The sequence below is a fragment of the Pan troglodytes genome, chromosome 23 (assembly GCF_028858775.2).
Source record: "Pan troglodytes isolate AG18354 chromosome 23, NHGRI_mPanTro3-v2.0_pri, whole genome shotgun sequence".
In the NCBI taxonomy this organism is placed as follows: Eukaryota; Metazoa; Chordata; class Mammalia; order Primates; family Hominidae; genus Pan; species Pan troglodytes.
Genome location: NC_086016.1, coordinates 59,355,713 through 59,378,292, shown reverse-complemented (window position 1 = coordinate 59,378,292; position 22,580 = coordinate 59,355,713). Strand labels below are relative to the sequence as shown.

Below are 22,580 nucleotides of genomic sequence, written 5' to 3'. Positions count from 1 at the left end.
GATATACAGATTGGAGAGAGTACCTGCTTGCCGTTTCCTCTGTAGACTGTTGCTTCCTCTAGAATCCATCAGCTATTCTAACATTGATCTTTGGATTAAACACAATGACCAGGGAATAGAGCACAACTGCACCATTGCAGGACATGACCCAAAATTACTTTTTTTCTAAGTTGTTCTTTGACTCCAGTTCATTGTCCTACTTTGGGGACATTGTAAGACATGGCCTTTTAAAACTCTTTGAGAGAGATTTGTAGAGTGTTATTATTATACTGGACTCACCCTCTTGTAGTTTGCAGCATTTTACACTGAATTGCTGTCAGTATCCCCCACTAAACAACATTTTGTTAGAGCAAGCATGTGTTTAGGTTGTTGTCATTATATTCCCTGCATTGAGGACAGTGATCAACACACAGTAGATAAGCAATATATATGTGTTGAATCGTAGGTATAATGTTTACTTTGGTAATATAGCAAGCACTCGGGAGAAGTCTCAGAAGAACTATTTTCAGTTTTGTTTATTTCTCTTTACTTCCTTGAATCTGAACCACATGTGGCCCTCTCTGCATTGGCAGACCCAAATGTGTAGGCTGGCCCTCATAAACTTTACTTTGGGATCCAACCTATCTCTGGTTTCAACTACCTTTGTCCTGACTTTCTCATTCATATTTGTAAAACAATCTATGAATTATCTTTTACTGAAGGAATATTAATGTACTTGCAAAACAAGTTGGAGAATTAAAAACAAAAGAAAGATCAATAGATGAACATACAAACTAACTTTGAAAGCAAAAGCTTCATATTATCCATCTTCCTGTATTTAATTGTGAAGTCCTAAAAGTAAGAGATTATGTTACTTACACAGTAACTCAAATATGAAAACTCAGAAAATATTAGTACCCACATTAATCCCCTTCATACTTTACGTTTCCTAGTTAATTGTAAACACTAACAGCATTTCAACAGCAGTAAGATAGAATAGCTTTGGGCTCCCTCGTGTTCTGTTTGTCCTATCTTGTATTTCAAAGAAAAATGCCAATTTTCCACTAGTGGCTGAAAGGACTTTTGAAGCATAAATTAAAGTCCGCATCTTGAACAATGATTAGCTGCAAGAACAATTGTCCATGCTGATGGCATGTGTTGGCCACATATAAAGTACAAGGTAATCCATGCAAAATGGCCCTAAAATCGTGCTGTTAGAAATGGCAACTCACGAGAAAGCTCAAGTTGCTTTAAATTCCTTTCAAAAAAAGAAAAAATTCTTAACTGTATTAGTCTGCTAGGATTATGTAGGAAAAAAAACCATATAATTTCAGAAAATGAAGGCTTTAATCATATCAAAGTACCCCACACTGGTTATCTCACTGCTTGACTCTACTACCTTATAATGAAGAACATTGGTTCCATGAAAGCACTATTATTAATACGTTCCAATTCAGAGGATTGGCTAGATTTTCCAGTTACCCAAGAAGGTAAGAATTTGTTTTGTTTGCTTATTCTGTAACTTTTATGTAAGAAAATATCGACCGGGTGCGGTGGCTCATGCCTGTAATCCCAGCACTTTGGGAGGCCAAGGCGGGTGAATCACGAGGTCAGGAGATCGAGACCATCCTGGCTAACATGGTGAAACCCCGACTCTCCTAAAAATACAAAAAATTAGCCAGGAGTGGTGGTGGGCACCTGTAGTCCCAGCTACTCAGGAGGCTGCGGCAGGAGCTTGCAGTGAGCCCAGATTGCGCCACTGCACTCCAGCCTGGGCGACAGAGTGAGACTCTGTCTCAGGAAAAAAAAAAAAAAAAGAAGAAAGAAACAAAAAGAAAATATCACATATTGCCACAAACTTATTAAAAAAATTCATATTATAGTCTTAGAAAAATCCGGAGAACCTTAGCTATGTGTATCTCAGACTATCAATAACATTCTCCTATAGTCTACTCCTACTTCCTAAACTGGAAAGCATTACAAAGTAACTCAAATATCCTTCCTGCTAACTCAAAGACTCCTAAAATTCAAGCACATAGAGAAAAGCGTGAAAAACAAATATCTATTCTGGCAGTCTGCAGTGGCGCCTTGAAACAGTCTCAGTTTTTCAAAAACCAAGGCAAACCATTAAGTCAGTATCCATAGCCTTTAGAGATCGAAGCCTTGGTTTTGAGATAAACTACCAAGCACCCAAAATGTCCATGACAGCATTTTCACTGAGACCCCACCTAAATAACACCCCAACCCCAACTAAGTTACCAATTTAAGCAAAAATTAAGTGTCCTCAAGTGGAAACAATGATAAACTGAAACTCAATCCCAGTGACCACAAATCAATGGCTATCAGGAAGCATACAATGATGGGAAAGGTAGATTACATTTTAAAATCATATACATGCATATGATTTCTCAGTGACTCTAGGTGAGTCATAGGAATTTCTAATACACTCTTAATATCTTCAAATTTCTGTAAAGCAGGCAGAATTAACACATCATATTCCTTTACATTCAATTTTTTCTATATATCTAACATTTGTGATCTCATCACTTTAATGTATGACCTTGAATTAAATCTAAGTTAGCTTGTACTTTCAAAGAAGAAGTGCTTCTGGAGTTTCCCCTCAAAAAAAAAAAAAAAACACTCTGTATCTATCTTTCTCTTTTTCTGTCTATCTTATAGGATTTAATTAAAATAAAGAGGTGGGAATGGGTAAAAGGCATTTGGATAAAATGGAAATGGAGACCAGGCATTTGCTTTAATTCTTATTCTCACAAAGAAATGGGAAGGAAAAAAAAAACAAAAGAAAGGAAAAGAAAGTATCTTTAGGACTTTAAAAGAATGTATCTATGGACACCACTATTAAGAACTCAGGGCACTCCCACTTAGACTTATACCAAACTGAAAGTATAATTAGGTTTATACCTCGGAATAATATGTCATTTATCACCAGGAATGCCCAAGTAAACTGCTCTAACACTATACTTACAGGCAATGAATTTACTGTGTGGCACTATTGATCTCTTCATTATTTTCTGATAAGTAAAGACGAAAAAATTAGCTGAAATCCTAAGGGCCGAGAGGCATGTTGGAGCTCTCAAAAGGACTGAAAATAAGACAAGCTGAATACAGACCTCTGATTTAGGTGTTACTTTTATGGAAAGCAAAGGAATTATGTTTACTGAATTAACATTATATTTGGTACATATATACCAATGTTTGGTACAAACATTGTTTACCTACTATGTACCAAATATTTTGCCAGGTGCTTTATTTAATCACATTTTAATCCTTGACATTATTCCATATAATCGTGTATGCTTCCAATGTAAACGCTGACATTTAATCCATATAATCATGTATGTTTCTGGTGTAGACACTGAGTCTCAAAAGGAATATACAATTTGTCTGAGCCACAGTTAGAAAGTGGCAAAAGAGACTTGAACCAAATCTAACTAGTCCATCCTCTCTAATATGCTGCTGAAATAAAATGGATATTTCACTCCTTAGTTTGTGTTTGCCTGGCACCAGAGGACTCATTTAAAAAACTCAAATTTCAGTAAATATAATCATTTCCATTTGTCTTTGTTTCAACAAACACTTATTTAACTGACTTTATTTTTCTCAATGTACATTGTTGGCCAAAAATTTTGGCAACACGTATCCACAGCTTTAGATTATTGAAATGACTGTGTGAAAAGAATATAAAATAACAGAAAGCTTTAATAGCCCTCAAAAGAATGGTGCCAGTTATGTGTTACAAATGGTCTTCTAGAAGGACATAGCATTTTGTGTTGAAATAGCGCATGTAAATCTCTTAATTCATTATTAAAGTGCTAGTAAAACATGGCGGGCATTTACTAGCAGAGTAACCCAAGCTCAGCGATTTCCAACCACAGAATGGCCAGTGGAAATTCAGAACAGTTGATTACCTGACATGGGGTAGAGGCAGTGAGCAATTTTGTAAGAACAGGACTTCCAAGCTTGGCCACCCCGGGGGGGCGCTGTGCCTCCAAATAAATAAACGATCCTGCAAAAACAAAGGGAAAGTCATACGGATGCAAGTTCTCTTACACACTTAGCTGTTCTTTGCTCCACAATCTTATCCTTGCACATGCTAAACTATCAATTAGATAAAGAAAAGTACATTTTTTACATATTTACTATTATGGTTTGTAGATAACAAATAGCATTTATACCGGTATAACATTAAATACCTAAAATAACATTTAATCAATTAAAACAAGCTCTTGATCCAAATCACCTAAACAAACATTTCTGTTGGCTTCATTTATGTCATAGTGTTTGACATCAAATTAAATGAAGCTTCTAAGCTGACAATTAGATATTCAACACGCCCTTATGAAATACCCACAAGAGCTTTATTTTTTAGTTTCTTCACAAAGTACCGAAGGATATGAGCTTATGGAATGAATTTTAGTTTCTCCCGGGTCTTACGTGTTTGACATTGTTGTCTGTGCTAGAGGGGATCAAAGCTTAATTAAAGATCTAATCTGAACATTAACAAAATCACCACTTTTAGATTTTAACTACGACGGATGTGCTCATGGCAAATGTGCAGGGGATAACATCTCTCAGCAGCTTAAAAGATCACAGGTTCAGAGCTGCTGTCTGGGGTAGTTTCATTGAATATTGAAGACTTACAAGGAAGGCTATACCCAACAATGTCAAGGTCTGATACTGCCCTTTGATAATCACAGTGATAGGCAATTTGGAAAACCAACTATTTTCATTGGAAAATACCGTATTCAGAGAGTGATTTTCCTAGATACAAGTCAATGCCGACTGCACACAAAGGAAAGGATTTAGAATTAGAATGTATTATTTTATAGACTCCATCACATGTTTAACCAAACAACCAAGGATGTGAGTCAGCAGTGTCATCTTTGAGTGGGAAAAATAGAACCCAGTTTATATTGTTTTTAAATCTCAAAACCTACTTGGAAAGATAAAGTTTACTGTCCCCAAATTCCAAATTACAGGTAATGGAAACAGTGCATGCGAGCAAGTTCATTAAATTCTCTATGCTTCACCTAAAAAGGAAAAGAATGGGAAAAGTTGATTTTGAAAAATTCTTCCACCTAAAAATGCTCAGGTTTAGGTAAAATTCAAATGAATATTTTTAAAAAGATGATCAAAATTCTAAAAACAAATGAACCGATATTCAAAGACCTTACTCCTCCAGTCATTCAAAAGAATATACACAATTTCAAACAAGCTGGTTAATGAAGGTGAGAACATGTACACATTAAGACGCCAAAATCTAAATGAAGCAAAAGGCCTGAATAAATCGTTTAGACAACAAAAGTAACTGAAAAAGTAATGAAAAGAAAATCTAGGGAGAAATGTATGGTCCCACATCTGAGTTAAATTTAATTTTCTTTTCTTTTCTTTTTTTTTTTTCCTGAGACAGGGTCTGGCTCTGTCACCTAGGCTAGAGTGCAGTAGCATGATTGTGGCTCACTGCTGCCTGGAACTCCTGGGTTCAAACAATCCTCCAGCTTCAGCCTCCCGCTGGGTGTACAGGAGCACACTACCACATACATTTTAAATTTTTTTGTAGGGGCAGAGTCTCAAACTCCTGGCCTCAAGCAATCCTCCTGCCTTGGGCCTTCAAAGTGCTGGGATTTCAGGCATGAGCCACTGCATCTGGCTCCCTATTTAATTTTTAAAAAACAAATATTTGCAACATTATTCGAGAAACCTCAGATCTTAGAAAAATATGGAGAGCTCCCTGATTCATATTAGGTTGCCAGAATATCTTTAATTTTTAATAAAATGGATGAAAATAGGACAAAATTTAAAACTCTAGAGAGCAATCTCACTTGTGAGCATAGGAACAAATATTCTAATTAAAATGATGTCGAATAAATTTGAAATTGTTATCCAAAAATAGTGTGTCTTGATTAATCTGAGCCTTCCAAGAATGTAGGTTTGGTTTAATTTAGGAGCTCGGTCTCCATATTCAGTTACAACAACAAATGAAAGTGTCAAGTCATAGAATCCTATCTAAATGTTGAAAAGACTATGAAAAACCAGTGAACAATTTCAAGTCACAAATCTTAATAAAATAAAAGGAAATAATTAAATAAAGACTAGTGAACAACCTCAAAATAAATAGCATTCTAAATGGCAAATGATAAAACAATATTAATTAAAATGGGAAATGACATATTTCTGTCACAACTATCAATTAGAGATAATATTAGGCAATATTTATAATCTTAGACTAATATTATCTTAAAGGTCTGGTGAGTGTAGAAGTCAAGGAAATAAAATATCTCGTAGACATTATAGAAAAAGAGAAGTAAATTTCCCATGTTTTACCAATAATATAATTGTAAAAATAGAAAGCCAAAGTATTCCATTTTTTATAATTATAGTATCATTTAGAAAATTTGGTAAGCTAAATGGAAACAGATATATTACACAATTACTTATCTTATCTTAGCAGTAAGTTTCCAGATACATAAACAGCAAGAAATGTCCAACTCCTGATAGCAAAATTAATTTTTTTAATGTAGGAATAAATTTAACAGAAAAGGGACACGATTTATATGAAGAACATTACAAAACTTTGTGAAAGACTGCAAACTCTCTGGTTAGATGAAAAGAGATAACATGTTTCTAGATGGAAAGATGATAGAATTAAAATATGAAGTTACTGACCATTGATTTGGAAGCTAAATGCTATCCTATGATAATTTTAACCAAATATTTATAAAGTTGACAATATTGCGTTAAAATTAATATGTGCAGGTAAGGGGTATAGAGAGTCTAAACTCTGACCACAAGCCCAGGGACTTCTAGGAACACGTCCCTTGATTTATCTTCCTATCAGCCTGCTCTAAACAATGAGCCAAGTTAGAGAAATGTGGAATTTACCAGTTTTATTCCTGGTCATGGCAAGGAGTTTACTTCTGGTAATCAGAATTGTTTATTGTAAAACTCTTACACACCCACATACCCCAGAGTGGCTATGTGACCAGCACAATATAAAAATTAAAGGACAGAGTGAATAGTCTCCCTGGGTTAAAGTGTTCACATCTGGCTCGACCTCACCTTCTGCAAAACAGGTACCTTGTTAATGCACTGGCCTAGAAGTAACACCTTACATGTCTTAAGAACGTGAGAGGCCAGTCTCTATAACTTTCACAAATGCAAAAGTTATAAACAAGCATTACCATATAGAATAAAGAAATGAATAATAAATAAAATTACTCCAGTTAGGTTTGGTTCAGGAGTGCAAGAGGGGTTTAATATTTAAAAAATCAATTTACCTTACAGACAAAAAAGATAATCTGACAATCATATCATAATAGATGCTGAAAAATACTGAAAACTTTCAACATACATTCAATTTCTTAAATTTTTAAAAAGCACACTCTTGAATAGAAGGGAACATTTTTATCTGATAAAGAATACAATTTTTCAGTAAGCATGGCACTTAAGGTTCAACTATTGACAACTTTTCCTCTGAGAGAGAAATAAGACAAGTCTAGCAGCTACCACCAGTTCTATTCAACACATTCTAGAAATTCTGTCCAGTACATAAAACAACAAAAGGAAGATAGAACTGTTAATATTTAGAAAAAAGGAAATAAAATTGCCATTATTTGCAGACAAAATAATTGTGATCCTAGAAAATAAAATATATATGTATAAGTTCCTAGCTATGATAAATAAAATTAGCAAGGCCACTGGATACAAGGTCAATATTTTCTATAAAAATGCATTTCTATATGTCAGCAATAATCAAAATCAGAAGTTCTTTAAAAGTAACACAAAAACCTAGGAAAATACTAGCAAAAGATTTTCAAAATCTCTACCCCGAAAGCTGTAAAATATTACTTAGTAAAATTAAAGAATCCAAATAAATTGAGACATTGGAAACATTTGAAAAAAATATTTTTCAGTTAAATGCAAATAAATATTACATATGAGAAATCGTTGTACACCCATTAATTGGCAATTTTTATAGAGAATTATAATGCCTCTTGCTGGTAGGAAAATAGGAAAAAGTAGTCCCATTTTGTCACTAAAAATTGAAGTATTAAGTTTTAGGGTAAATGAATCTATAAATGTTTATTGAAAATATAAATACATATCTTGCTTAAAAAATATAGAAGGCTCACTCCTAGTTATTATCTATTGCATAAAATCGAAAGTATCCTACAGGAGGAAATGTGTACAAGAATAAATTTGAAACATCGTCATGATATTGATGTCACTGGATAGGGGAATAGCTAGATACATTATGGTATATCCAAATCAAATAAATTTAGCCAAATAAACAAACATGAATCCAGTATCACAGACTGGGTTTTATCTTCTGTCTTAAACGAGCAAAAGAAAAATATTAGAAAAAAAGCATATTTAGCATGGACTGTCAAATATAGGACAATGGGAATGTAAGATAGTGATAGATCACAGGATAGTGATCTCTGAGAGAGGGGAAACAAATGAGTTAAGTCCTGTAATTCCCACAGCTTACTGCCTAGACAGAGTTTCCAGGTGCCTGTGCAGAGGGGAAACACAGGAGTGTGGTAGTCTCCTCAAGTTGAAACAGATAGAGTCGGTGCTTTGGGGAGACCCACATGGGTAGAATTCATAAGACAGAGTGCCAGCTGCCCCTTTCAGGTACTGGAGCTTTGAAAAGACAGCAAGCTCCCGAGATCTGCAGACAGTCCCCCCTAAATTGCCATGTAAGGACCGATCGTGTGCATGGATTGGAGAAAACTACCTGAGTCTGGGGGTAAAAACACCTGAAATGAATAGCTGGAACATTTCCCGAAGGTCACAGAAAGTCAGGAATGGTAGAGTTCTCTCACCAACCAGAGTGCAAAAACAAAAACAAAAACAAAAACAAAAACAGACATAGGCATTGGATAGAGAACTCAAACCAAATAAACACTTATGTCCAGACAAAAACACGTATGCAAATTTAATGGTGTTTTTACTCATATTTGACAATATTTGGAAACAATCTAAGTGTCCTTCAGCTGGTTAGTGGATAAATGAAATGTAGCTCATCCACACAATGGACCCAACGATTCAGCAGTGAAAAAGGAAGGAATTGTGGCTGAAGCCAGCGACATGGATGAGTCTCAAGTCCTTTATGCTAATTGAAAGAAGGCAGAATCAAAATGCTACATATGATATGATTCCATTTTCAAGACATTCTGGAACAGGCATACACTAGGGCTAGAAATCAGATCATTGGTGTCAGTGGTGGGAGGTGGGAGAATTATTGAGTACATAATGGCACAGAACAATGTGTTGGGCAGGAATAGAATTGTTTTATATCTTCATTTTTGTGATGGTTACACAATTGTGTATGTATGTCAGAACTCAGTGAACTGTACACTAAAATGGTTGAAGTTTACATTTAACCAATACTTTATCATAAAAAATGAAAAAAAATAGATAGTATTTGATGACTTGGAGCAACTGCCATAAGCTATCTTTAGTAAGAAGATAGGGACAATAGTTACAAGATAATATATTTCTTAAAAAACAAACAATCACAGAAACACATATAATTTTGAATATGTATGTATCTACTATATATATATATATCTGTGTGTGACTATATGAACATAGATAAAAGTGGAACATAATTAACATGAGTTGCCTATTTCGATGGAAATTTAACAGAGTAGGAATAGGAAGGTAGAAACGAAGCAAAAAAGACAGGAAGGAAATTCGAGGCTTAATTACACACATACACACAAAAACTACATAATATCAACATATCCAGCCTGGTCAACACGGTGAAACCTCTGGCTCTACTAAAAATACAAAAACAAAAAACCAGCTGGGCGTGGTGGTGTGCACCTGTAGTCCCAGCTACTTGGGAGGAAAAGGCAGGAGAATTGCTTGAACCTGGGAGGTGGAGTTTGCAGTGAGCATGGATCACACCACTGCACTCCAGCCTGAGCAACTAAGTGAGACTCTGTCTCAGCTACTTAGATAGATAGATAGATAGATAGATAGATAGATAGATAGATAGACAGATAGACAGATTTAAAAGCTGCAATCTATATGTTTAAGGCTGTAAGAACAAAATGAACTAGAACTCCACTTTCTTAGATATCGGAACTATTAGGCTGCCTCTGACTCTACCAGAAATTTCCATTTCACTTTCCTTTCCCTTCCTGGTCCTTTTTCATTTTTTTTAACTCTCCTCCTCACTTGCAATTTAAAACCACTACTGATTCTCTTTAAGGTTTGATCATGGCAATCATGGGTAAAGAGATGTTGACTCCGTGATCCAGATATATATATATATATATATTTTTTTTTTAATTGGCCCTTTCTAAAATGAGAAAGACTGCGTTTTTGTCCCTCACACTCTGGGTGAGACCAGCTGCCCCTAGTTTTATCAGTCATATTGTTATCTTTCACTATTCTTCAACTCACCGGAAAAGAATGGGTCTTTCAACATCTAACACAGGGGCTCTATTAGAATCTTTTTAATGCAAATCATAGTTATGTAGTAATTATAAGATGGCAAAAGACTAAAGGTGAATTACAAACATATTTTCTAATTGTCTTATCTGGTGTTTTTCCTAGTCTTCTTATTAGAATGGACAACAAATATCTATTAATGTTTATGGAGCTCTTACTACATGGAAAAACCTTCACAGGTGTTATTTCATTTAATCCTCACGACAACTCCACAGGGAAGCTACTTTTCTTTTCTCTATTTTCTATTTAATAAAACTGAAGCACCCTAATATTTAGACATGGGTGCAGTGTCAACATCGTGTCGGAACCCTGGGCAGCCCGTGCTCTTCCCTAACTGGTTATGGTATGCTCACATCAGACCACCATGACACACTGCCCGCACAGCTTCCCTTTGAGAATCACTGCCTTGGCTTAGGCCTTCATCATCTCTCACTGATATTTCTTCAGCACATCCATGTTTTTTTTACTCCAGCCTTTTACCCTCTCCATTCTCCTCATCTCAGACAGAACAGCCCTTTAGAGCAAATTTGATTGGTCACATGCTTTAACATGACTACCTGGGTCACCATCATCCTGCAGACACATTTCCAATTCCTCAGCACTCTCTAGAGTCCCCTTCCTTCCTCTCCTGTTTCATCAGTTCTCTTCTCCCTGTCCAATCACACACGTCTTTCATCCCTAACTACTCCCATCTATCTGCCCTCTTTGGGGATTCTTCCCTACAATTAGGACATGATCCCTCCCACCTCTCTTTGGTTCCGTCTTCTCTCAGTAATTCCTTACTTCTGGCTTCCTGACTACTTTTCATTTCCTTTCAGTGCTCAGTTCAGGAGTCATCTCCTTCAACAAGGCATCTCGAATCCATCTGAATCACCTTCCATCCCTCTTAAAGCATCCTTCATAACCGATTGCAATTCCTTGCTTATCTACTTAAGCTACTAGACTGAGACCACCTCAAAGGCAGGGATCGTGGCATCCATCTTTGTGCATCCAGGTATCATCTATGCTATGTATTTAATAATTGGCTTGAACAGAGAAAAAGAAGTAAAATATTATATGAGTTTAGAGAAAATGTGTTGTTAATACATAGTTCCAATGATTTATAGTCCCCTTTCTATTTTAAACTTTAAACTTAACTTTGTCTGCTACAAAATGTTAAAGAAATGAGTCATGGCACAAAAGCAAAAATTAAGAACTTACCACACTGTTAAACAATTAACTAGGTTTATGGCTGTAGCCAACAGATGGATGGTTGAATTTTCCCACCCCATCCCCTAGCACACTCACCCACTACCACCAACCCCAATTTCCAATGGCTGTAATTAAAAATATGATCAATACTTATTTTTGGTATAATTCTTTGGAAGTCTGAAAGAAGAAACAAATAGGATAATGTTCAATGAGGTTGAAAGATGATCTATAGTACAAGTACAGTTGTGCTATTGTAAGGTTTGCCAGGTGTGGTGGCTCCCTCTTGTAATCCCAGCACTTTTGGGAGGCTGAGGTGAGAGGATTGCTTGAGGCCAGGAGTTTGAGATCAACCTGGGCAACACGGCGAGACACTCTTTACTTAAAACATATACATTTAAAAAGTAAAGTTAACACGATGCTAACGTATATGGGGAATGACATCCGATGATAAATGTGAACAAAACAAAAGAGAAAAGAGAACAAACCCTTTCTGTTTTATTGGAGTTTCACAGACACTTATTGGAATACCACAGGTAGTTATGGTTCCTCTATTTTAAGATGATATGTAAACACTGGAATGATGGTTAAAAATATATATGTGGAAGAATAAGACTGTTTATTATAAAGAAGCCCGAAGACTGATTAAATTGCATTCAAGTATTTGTAAATTTATTTCACAGATAGTGCTAAATCTCTGTTCTCAGTTCCCAGAAACAAGATTAGACTATTTTTCTTCCTGTTTTGAAAAAATTGGATTGCTCTAAAAAGAAGGCAAGCCTACTGTACATGATTCTGGGCAACTTGAGAAAATGATCAGAAAACTTTTCCACCTCTTTATGCCTTTAACCCAACTTATAAAAATTGCAACAACAAACATGTTGGTGATTAAAACAATGCTTCTTTCAGGGAACTCAATTACCCGCCAATTATTAACTTGGTCAGGAGGTTTTAAAGCAAGACAAACCAGAGTTCCATGTATACAGTCTACAGAATAGAAATGAAAATACACAGTATCATCATTCCACAACATGCAAGAAAGAAAACTATTTTTTTTAAAGAGGATAATGTCCTACCATGATTTATGTTTGCTGTGTGATCAGCTGCAGGAAAGTGGTGCTCTCCATTATTCAATCCTTTCATCAGCTTCCAGTGTGAATCTTCTGTGAGAAATGGCTCCCAACCGCAGAAACCCGACTCAAAGTCACAGGCGAGATGCTTTGCTGTTACACGTAGAAGAGAAAACAGGTGAGGAGAAATGAAGAGCATGCAGGCAAACACTGCTCTACGCTAGCTAATCATCTTAGGAGGCCTGCAAAATTATTCTGCTTGGTAGTGAATATTCTCTAATGATCGGAATAGCTTTCCTTTATCTAGTGACACACAATATCTCAGGTGCTGTGTGAGGCATGACCCTTCCACATGCTTCCATCTGTAAGTCTGGTACATTTCATTCTGGTTGGCCATCTCCATTTTATTTAATGATGCAAGGTGGAACTCCAAAGCTTTTCAGGGAGTAACTAATTTGCTTGCCCAGTATAAACCTGCTGAGATGGTAGTTTAAATGAAAAAAATCCACTGGGAAGGGGGAAGTTTAAATTAATTCTGGACACACAAATAACTTGAGGTCAGCATCTCAGTATGCATTTTATTATTCTATCCTAAAACTTTCTCAAAAAAAAAATACCTAGCCATTTTGGAATTGCAGGTAAATTAGATATTCGGAACTGAGCTGGTGTTATCTTTTGTCTTTTTTTTTTTTTTTTTTTTTTTTTAAGGCAGAGTCTCGCTCTGAGGCCCAGGCTGGAGTGCAGTGGTGCAATCTTGGCTCACTGCAAGCTCCACCTCCCGGGTTCACGCCATTCTCCTGCCTCAGCCTCCCAAGTAGCTGGGACTACAGGCGCCCACCACAACGCCTGGCTAATTTTTTATATTTTTAGTAGAGATGGGGTTTCACTGTGTTAGCAAAGATGGTCTCGATCTCCTGACCTCGTGATCCACCCGCCTCAGCCTCCCAAAATGCTGGGATTACAGGCGTGAGCCACCACACCCGGCCCAACATTTTTTTTTACATGAAAGACATCTGGAGACAATATCACAGTAAAAATTAATGCATCATACAAGATCCTTGGTTTAAATTTCTTTCATTTGACTATTATACCAACGTCCCCTGTGAAGGTACACAATTCATATTAGCATTTGAAATTGTTTTTAAAGTCCTATAACTAAAAAAACCCCTTTTTCATGGAATTTCCTGAACTATTTTGATTTGAAGATATATCTATCATGCCAACTTTTTTGGAACACAGTGAAGTAGATTCTATATATATATATTTTTTTCCTATATGAGTTATTGAAATTTTATATATAAATACAAATGTGTATTTTATTGTGGTAAAATATACATGACATAAATGTAACATTTTAACAATTTTTAATGTAAGCTTCTATGGTATTAGGTACATTCCCATTGTTGTACAACCATTACCACCATCCATCTCCAGAACTTTTTCATTCCCAAACTGAATCTCCACCCCCATTAAGCAACACTTTCCATATCCCCTCCCCTCAAACCCTGGCAACCACCATTTTACTATCTGTCCCTATGAGTTTGCCTACTTTAGGTACTTCATATAACTGGGACCAAACAATACGTGTCCTTTTGTCTCTGGCTTATTTCAAGGTTCATCCATGTTGTAGAATGTGTCTGAAAATTAGATCTATTTCATGTATAAACTGTTCAGGGATCCAATGTGTATCTTTGGACATGTTTGGCATGTTGTATTTTAATTATTTTGATAGAGATTTTTTAAAACATATTGCATATATATGTATTAATTTTTTAAGCTTTATTGATGTATAAGTGACAAACAAAATTGTAACTAAGGTATGCAATGTAATGTTTTGATATACATATACATAGAGAAAAGATTACCACAGTAAAGCTAATTAGCATCATTTCATCATATAGTTACCTTTTGTGTGTGTGATCAGAACATTTCAGATCTACTCTCAGCAAATTTCAAGTATACAATACAGTGTTATTAACTATAGTCACCAGGCTGTACACTAGACTCCCAGAACTTATTTATCTTGTAAGTGAAAATTTGTATCTTTTGACCAACACCTCCCCATTTCGGCCAGGCCTCAGCCCTGGACAACTGCCATTCTACTCTCTGTTTCTACAAATTCAACTTTTTTAGGTTCCATGTATAAGTCATATCGTGCTGTATTTGTCTTTCTCTGTCTGGGTTATTTCATTTTGCATAATCCCCTCCAGGCTCATCATTGTAACAAATAGCAAGTTTTTTCTTCATTATTGCTGAATAATATTTCATTGTGAACACATATACATTTTATACACACACACACACACACACACACCACTTGTTTGATCCATTCTCAGAGACTTCAGTTGTTTTGGCTGGATATTTTGAATAATGCTGCAATGAACATGAGGGTGCAGATATATTTTAATCTTAACTGCCCTCATTTAATACAGGATTATGTTAATAAACATCAAAAATCTATTGTTTGGTTTTAGAGAAATTTTACTCAGAGTTCATCAGTTAAAGTAATATTTTAAGATCATGACAAAGCTTTCTCTTGCATATTTAACCACTACAGCATATGAGCAGACAAGAAAGAATTTCATTGTGCAGCTGGGAAAAATTCTGGATCATGAAAAGTAAAATATTTTATGAATCCTCCAGAAGTTAATCAGCTCTCTGTGAAATAAGAAAGAAAGCTATGTATGGGAAATGAATGGGGAATATTTCATTTAATGAGAATATATTAGATTCTAACAGGATTATATTATAAATATTGTGTTAATATACATTACAAATACACATTATAAATATTGTATTAATATTGATGCTCTTAAGGACTAGCAAAGTAAAGAGAGTTTTTGCTTCTACCCTGAGAGAACTCTGACTTGTTTGCCTTTAGTTTTTACCAATTTTTTTAGATGCCATCTGTTTCTTCCCCTAGCTGTCTTCCTTCCTGAAGCCTCTTTGGTACAGTGATTCTCAAAGTTTCATATGCAGACAAATCACCTGGGACCTTGTTCCATGTAGCTTTTGGTTCCGTAAGGCTGGGCCAGGGCCTGAGGTTCTGCATTTCCACTAAGTTCCCAGGTAATGCTGATGCTCTGGTCCATGGAGTCTGCTGTTGCAGCAAAACACACAGGCCATTTTTATTAACTGATTTTGAAAAGCCACCGGTTTGGAGGCTATGTTATGCCATATATTAAAATAATACCTAAAAGTAAGAGCAACTTGATAATGAGAGAAGACCTGAGTGAGTCTGCCTTTGGGGAAAAGCACACCGGCTGTGGAATACCAACTGACAATCCTCACGAGTTCATATTTACTCATTCTCCAGAATTTGGTAAGTATTCCTGGTGCTATTCAAACTGCCTGCACAAGCTATACCCTCCTAGAGATTCATTCTAAAGTGCAATAAAAAAAATATAAAGATATTTTTCTTGTGCTTCATGAACATGGAAGAATCGTTTATGAAAAAAACTTGATATTACAAATTCAAATTTGTAAAACACAAATGTTTTCGTATGTGTAAAATGTTTCAATATGGTTTTAAATTTCAAAGGAAAGCCTCTTTTATTTTGTAAGAATATACATATGCACGTGTCTATATGCAAAAATATATTAAATACTTTAGTGCAGCAAATAGTGTAAATTTATATCAATTCTAATAATCCAAATCTATATAATTTCACAGCATAAATAATTGTATATATATTTACATGAAACACTCATTTTGGTATCAAAATACGTGAATACACATATATACTGTATGCAATATGGCTACATTTTTATGACATATTCCCTATATCAAGTCAATCTCAATCATGCAAACATGACAGGTTTTCTTTGGACAAATGAGGTTACACTATTTAAAAACTTAAAAGACTAATAAGTAACACTGTTTTTGTTGAGAAACACAATTACCCATTCCTGCATTCACCCAAAGAAAATAGCAGAATATGGCATCAAGAGCTACTGAACTGGAAAAATGTCATATACATAATCAATGAAACTTCAATAAATGAGAAAATATGTCGAAAATCAAATGCTAAACAATTTTTTAAAGGTGAACATAAAGTATGATTTACTACGGGGAAAATAATGGAGGGGAAAAAGCTAAGCTTCCAAATATACAAGTGCCCAGGTGCAGTGGCTCATGCCTGTAATCCCAGCACTTTGGGAGGCTGAGGCCGGTGGATCACCTGAGATCAGGAGTTCAAGACCAGCCTGGCCAACATGATGAAACCTGTCATTACTAAAAATACAAAAATTATCTGGGTGTGGTGGCACATGCTTGTAATCCCAGCTACTCTGGAGGCCGAGACAGGAGAATCACTTGAACCCGGGAAGTGGAGGTTGTAGTGAGCCGAGATCATGCCATTGCACTCCAGCCTGGGTGACAGAGCAAGACTCTGTCTCAAAAAAAAAAAAATTATATACGTGGAAAGAAAGGAAATATATTTTCCTTCAGTTATTGACATTAAGAATTATAGAAACTGTTAGAAAGAAATATTTCCCCAACAGAAATGAAGCAAATTGTCTGTAAAAAATTTAAATAAAACATAGAAAGAAACTTCACATACATTGGAGTAAATAAATTGCTCTTACATCGCTTGTTTTGAACAAAAGAAGAGAGCAGCCCAAAAGCTCCGTTGAGCTCACACTGGTTAGCCAATTACTTGGTTTAAAGCTAGGAGTCTGAAGTATTAACTGGATTGCTGTTGATGAACATGGCAGAAGGGGATTTTAGCCTTACTTTCTCATCTCCTCTCTCCTGTGTCCCTCCGCATTGCTCTTAATAAAATCCAAGCTTCCCAAGAGAAACCAATTATACAGAGCTTTTCACTTAAAAGGTGGCATTTATCTTATTACAATATTTTCACCTCTGCTCAACAAAACATCTCACTAAAATAAGACACTGCAGTAAAATAAACGTCAAATTTTTAATATCTTTTAAAAACCACCTGTTTGTGATACAGAAATTGGATTCATATCCTTGCAATTCATGTTTTCTAAAGAGACACAGGGATCTCAGTTGCTAAGTTACCTCATATGAGAATCATCCTGTGGATTGTAAATTAAATTATATTTTTGTTGAACTATGACTACGCTTGAATAGCAATGGGATCTCTTGTCATCACTTCTATAAAAGACTCTTCAGAAAAGGCCTGAAAGAAAGGTGTTGGGGCACTTTAGCCCTCCCAAACGCCAGTCATGGTTGAAGTGATTTCTTTTTTTTTTTTTTTTTTTTCAGACGGAGTCTCACACTGTCGCCTGGGCTGGAGTGCAATGGCGTGATCTCAGCTCAGGGCAACCCCCACCTCCCATGTTCAGGCAGTTCTCCTACCTCAGCCTCCCAAGTAGCTGTGATTACAGGTGTCCACCACCATGCCTGGCTAATTTTTTGTATTTTTAGTAGAGACGGGGGTTTCACTATGTTGGCCAGGCTGGTCTTGAACTCCTGACCTCGTGATCTGCCTGCCTTGGCCTCCCAGAGTGCTGCGATTACAGGTGTGAGCCATTGCACCCGGTTGGCTGAAGTGTTTTCTAGGCAAGTAAGAGGAGAGCGGCCCTTCCTCCAGGGCAGCCATGATGGCTGAAGTGATTTCTACAATCATGGTAGCTGCCCTGGAGGAAGGGCCACCCTCCTCCTACTCATCCCTCCCAGCTACAGCTTCCAAGATGATTGACTAGAGAGGAAAAAAGCATACACAATAAAAGTTAGCAACACATACTATATGCCTCCAAGGCAAAGGTACAAAAAGTTTCCTTCTACCACCCATCTTCTCTTTAATCAAAGCACACACATTCGCACACCCAGCCAACAATAATCACAACTATTCATTTGTAGAATAAATTGAGAGATGTTGCAGATTTTGCAACAAGCACCAAAACATTAAGTTAAAATAGAGATCCCTGAAGGCATAGTACTAATAGTTTCAGAGCAATAATGCATATTTATCACATTTCATACATATGACTTACCTTTGCCTTGATAGAAACAAAGACTGTTTTAAATCCAACTAACAGTCTTGAATTAGAGCATGTTAACTAGTAAGCCATTCACTCACTTACAGCAAGTTGCTGGGTCTTCATCACTCTCATCGGAGCAGTCCTGCCGAGAGTCACAGACAGATTCTTTGGCGACGCACTGGCCACTAGTGCAAGGGAATTCATCTTCAGAGCAAAGCTTTCTGGATTGGGTCTGTCCACAGGCATAGACCCAGAGGTGATCAAGGGCAATAAAACTTCTCTGGCTCTAAAGAGTCCCTTCAAAAATAATCTTTAGGAAGAAAAAGATTAATTTATGAGTTTGCAATCTCCTTAATAAGACAAAAAACTAAAGAAGGTTGATAAAGACAAAGTAGTTATTGAGAAAAAGTGTTTAAAGCAACCAAGGCAATATATAACAAAGTTCCTGTTTGATAAGCTCAACCCATGCTCATACGACTGATGTAACAAACCTGCACGTTGTGCACATGTGCCCTAAAACTTAAAGTATTAAAAAAAAAACTGATGGAAACATTTGCTCCACTAAAGTCTCAGAGAAACCTCCCAGGATCAGGCAAAACACAAGCATCCCACTTAACTATCAAAAATGTCCCTGACTGCAAACTTGTTACTTGGTCATCATCTTTACAGCTCTCTTTCTTTCATTTTCAAGGAAAATAAGAAGTATTGTCATTACTTATAGAACAAGAGCTGTAACTGCATCTGACTTATTTTTTAACTAGTGAAATTAGTATTTGAATACATGAAGAAAAATATCAGGCAAACGGAAACAGACACAATATAGGAATAAAAAAAAGTAAGGGAATAAACATAAAACTCTATTCAACTTACATAAAAGAGTAACTTCTTTAATGAGAAAAGAAGTGTCAATTAAAGTAAATAAATTTTGTTGTCACCAATTGAATTGCTAGCTTTTCTGGAGATAAGCAATATTAGCAAATGAAACAACCGCACATTGCTGGTCAAGTGTAAGATAATGTCAAAGTATTAGCATTCCTTGAGTTTCTACCAAGAGCAATTATTACTTAACACCAAAAGTGCAGAAGTATAAATAGCTGACTGTATCACAGATAACTAATTATTTGCTGTCCAGAACATTAGCCATGAGCTACAGAGGACTATTTCAATTCAAATTAATGAAAATAAAATAAAATTTAGTTCCCTCAGTCATGGTAGCCAAATTTCAATTGTTCAATAACCTCATGTGATGAGTGGCTACCATACTGGACATCAGATATAAAGCATTTCCATTAGGCAGAAAGTTCTATTAAACAGCACTAAATGTGGTTAAAATTCCAGCCAGATACTAAGAATTAAAATTGACTTCCTTCAGTTTCATCCAGCTTAAAGTTTCTGAATAGATTTTCTTTTCAAAACACGAGGGATAGGTCAGGTGCAGTGACTCACACCTGTAATCCCAGCACTTTGTGAGGCCAAGGAGGTGGATCACTTGAGGTCAGGGATTCGAGACCAGCCTGGCCAATATGATAAAACCCATCTCTACTAAAAATACAAAAAATTAGCTGGGCATGGTGGCACATGCCTGTAGTCCCAGCTGCTTGGGAGGCTAACGCAAGAGAATTGCTTGAGACCAGGAGGTGGAAGCTGCAGTGAGACAAAATCCCATCACTGCACTCCAGCCTGGGTGACAGAGCAAGACTCCATTTCAAACAAACAAAATACGAGGGATATATATTTGTTTGTTCATTAATAATTACTTAAGGTCAGATTTTCAGTTTGCAAATATGTCTAATAATTTGGTTTAGAAAATAATATTAAATTTAAATCATATCCAACAATAAGAAAACTTTGTATGCTGCTACATACTTTTCCCATAATGAATATCATACATGTAAAAATTATTAATGTATAGCTGTATATTTTCATAGCAGCAGGAGATCAGAAATGCAGAAATGATATCAATTTGAGGTTCAAAAATTGATGGTTTTAAACTTAGATCTCAAAGGCCTATAATTATTGAACAGCTAATTACATTATATATCCACTTGAGAACCTGGAATAACTCTCAAATTCATTTTCTTTACATTTTACTTTGTTTTATCTTTGAGTTAAAACAAAATTTAATCTTCAGTTTATAAAAAAAGAAACTTGTTCAGTACCTGAGAAGTTATAAAAACAGATATCAGCCTATGAAAATTAAATAGTGTCAAAATGTTAACTCAATAGGCTGTGATAGGATGTATAAATGGAATATCACTATAAAGAAATGAAATTGGCTTCATAACCCACACATATAATCAGTATCATCATTTTATACTCACACTCCAGCATAAACAAACTTACGCATTCCGTATATCATGTTGGTGCAAAAATAATTGAGGTTTTGGCCATTAAAAGCAATGGCAAAAGCCACAATGGCAAAAGCTGCAATTACATTTGCACCAACCTAATACAACACAAAATATCAATTTAATTTTTTAAGAGACAGCATTCCTATTGAGCCTATGTATGTCTCATATGTTTCTTGGTGTACATAGAGCTTTCCATGTGTTATTAAGATATGAATTATTGCATTCAAAACATTTGCCTATACTCTACTAAGTTTCAATACCAGTTTACTATTTACCTACTTCATAATGCAATTTGTTTCCCTGGGGCAAAGCATGGTGCTGGGGAGCAAGAAAGGAAGGCTGTGGAGAATGAGGAAGTTGTGAACAAGAGTGGATACACTCTATTTCCCCCGCCATGGGAAATTTGGTCTCAGAAGGAAAAGGTACAATTTAAAAAGTAAGCAATCACTCTCCCCAAATATACAAGCACGCATCCCTAACTTAAATGCTAATTTAACTTTAGCAGTGCATGATCAATTTATTGCTGCAAAGCTAAAACTTAAGCCATGATAAAAAAATACTTTTTTTTTCTTTCATACCTTAAATGTCTTCAGATCTTCTGGTATTAACACATCTGCTTTCACCCATTGGCTGTGAGTTGATATGTTGTATGTCCAAAATATTTCTTCTTCCTTTGATTTGAAGAGAAAGACATCACTCATTACCCATATTATAATCTTCACATTTACATACATGCTCTTTTAATTACATTGTAGTAGGTATTACCTTACCTGTATGATATAAAGTACTAGGAAATCTAAAGTCTTGGTAGTCAAATTGAAAAAGCTGAATATCATTAAAAAATAAGAAAATGAAGCATGTTTATGTAGTAAAGCAGCTTTTTGTAGATAAACAGTATTAGGATGGAACAAAAATTTGGATGAAATCTTTTAAAAAAAAGTACTGCGTTTCAAAAATAAAATTCTAAATAACAGTTAATAAGATCAGCAATTTAAATGTTGATCTCAATAACATTATTACATTTTGTAATATTGCCATGATACTAGAAAAGAAAAAGATTACAGGCAAACAATATAAAGGTTAAAAATGTTTTCAGATGCATTTTCTGCACAATTTCAATTTATACTAAATATTTTTTCCTGTGGAAACATTTGGTCCAAGTTCATTAAATTCTCTATGCTTCACCTAAAAAGGAAAAGAATGGGAAAAGTTGATTTTGAAAAATTCTTCCACCTAAAAATGCTCAGGTTTAGGTAAAATTCAAATGAATATTTTTAAAAAGATGATCAAAATTCTAAAAACAAATGAACCGATATTCAAAGACCTTACTCCTCCAGTCATTCAAAAGAATATACACAATTTCAAACAAGCTGGTTAATGAAGGTGAGAACATGTACACATTAAGACGCCAAAATCTAAATGAAGCAAAAGGCCTGAATAAATCGTTTAGACAACAAAAGTAACTGAAAAAGTAATGAAAAGAAAATCTAGGGAGAAATGTATGGTCCCACATCTGAGTTAAATTTAATTTTCTTTTCTTTTCTTTTTTTTT

General features: G+C 35.5%; 1 protein-coding gene across 1 annotated transcript in view; it reads right to left on the bottom strand.

The window, feature by feature from the left end:
• LOC129138429 (MAM and LDL-receptor class A domain-containing protein 1-like) overlaps positions 1-21,722 on the bottom strand; it is a 37,364-nt gene extending 15,642 nt beyond the window's left edge. Inside the window, exons 1-5 of the mRNA XM_054675510.2 lie at positions 21,607-21,722; positions 18,780-18,987; positions 15,714-15,825; positions 12,732-12,878; positions 3,909-4,006 (exon numbers count right to left, since the gene is read on the bottom strand). Coding sequence (XP_054531485.1) covers positions 3,909-4,006; positions 12,732-12,878; positions 15,714-15,825; positions 18,780-18,923 — 501 coding nt within the window. The 5' untranslated portion in view covers positions 18,924-18,987; positions 21,607-21,722. The remainder of the gene's footprint in view (positions 1-3,908; positions 4,007-12,731; positions 12,879-15,713; positions 15,826-18,779; positions 18,988-21,606) is intronic.
• Between the last annotated feature and the right edge of the window lie 858 nt (positions 21,723-22,580).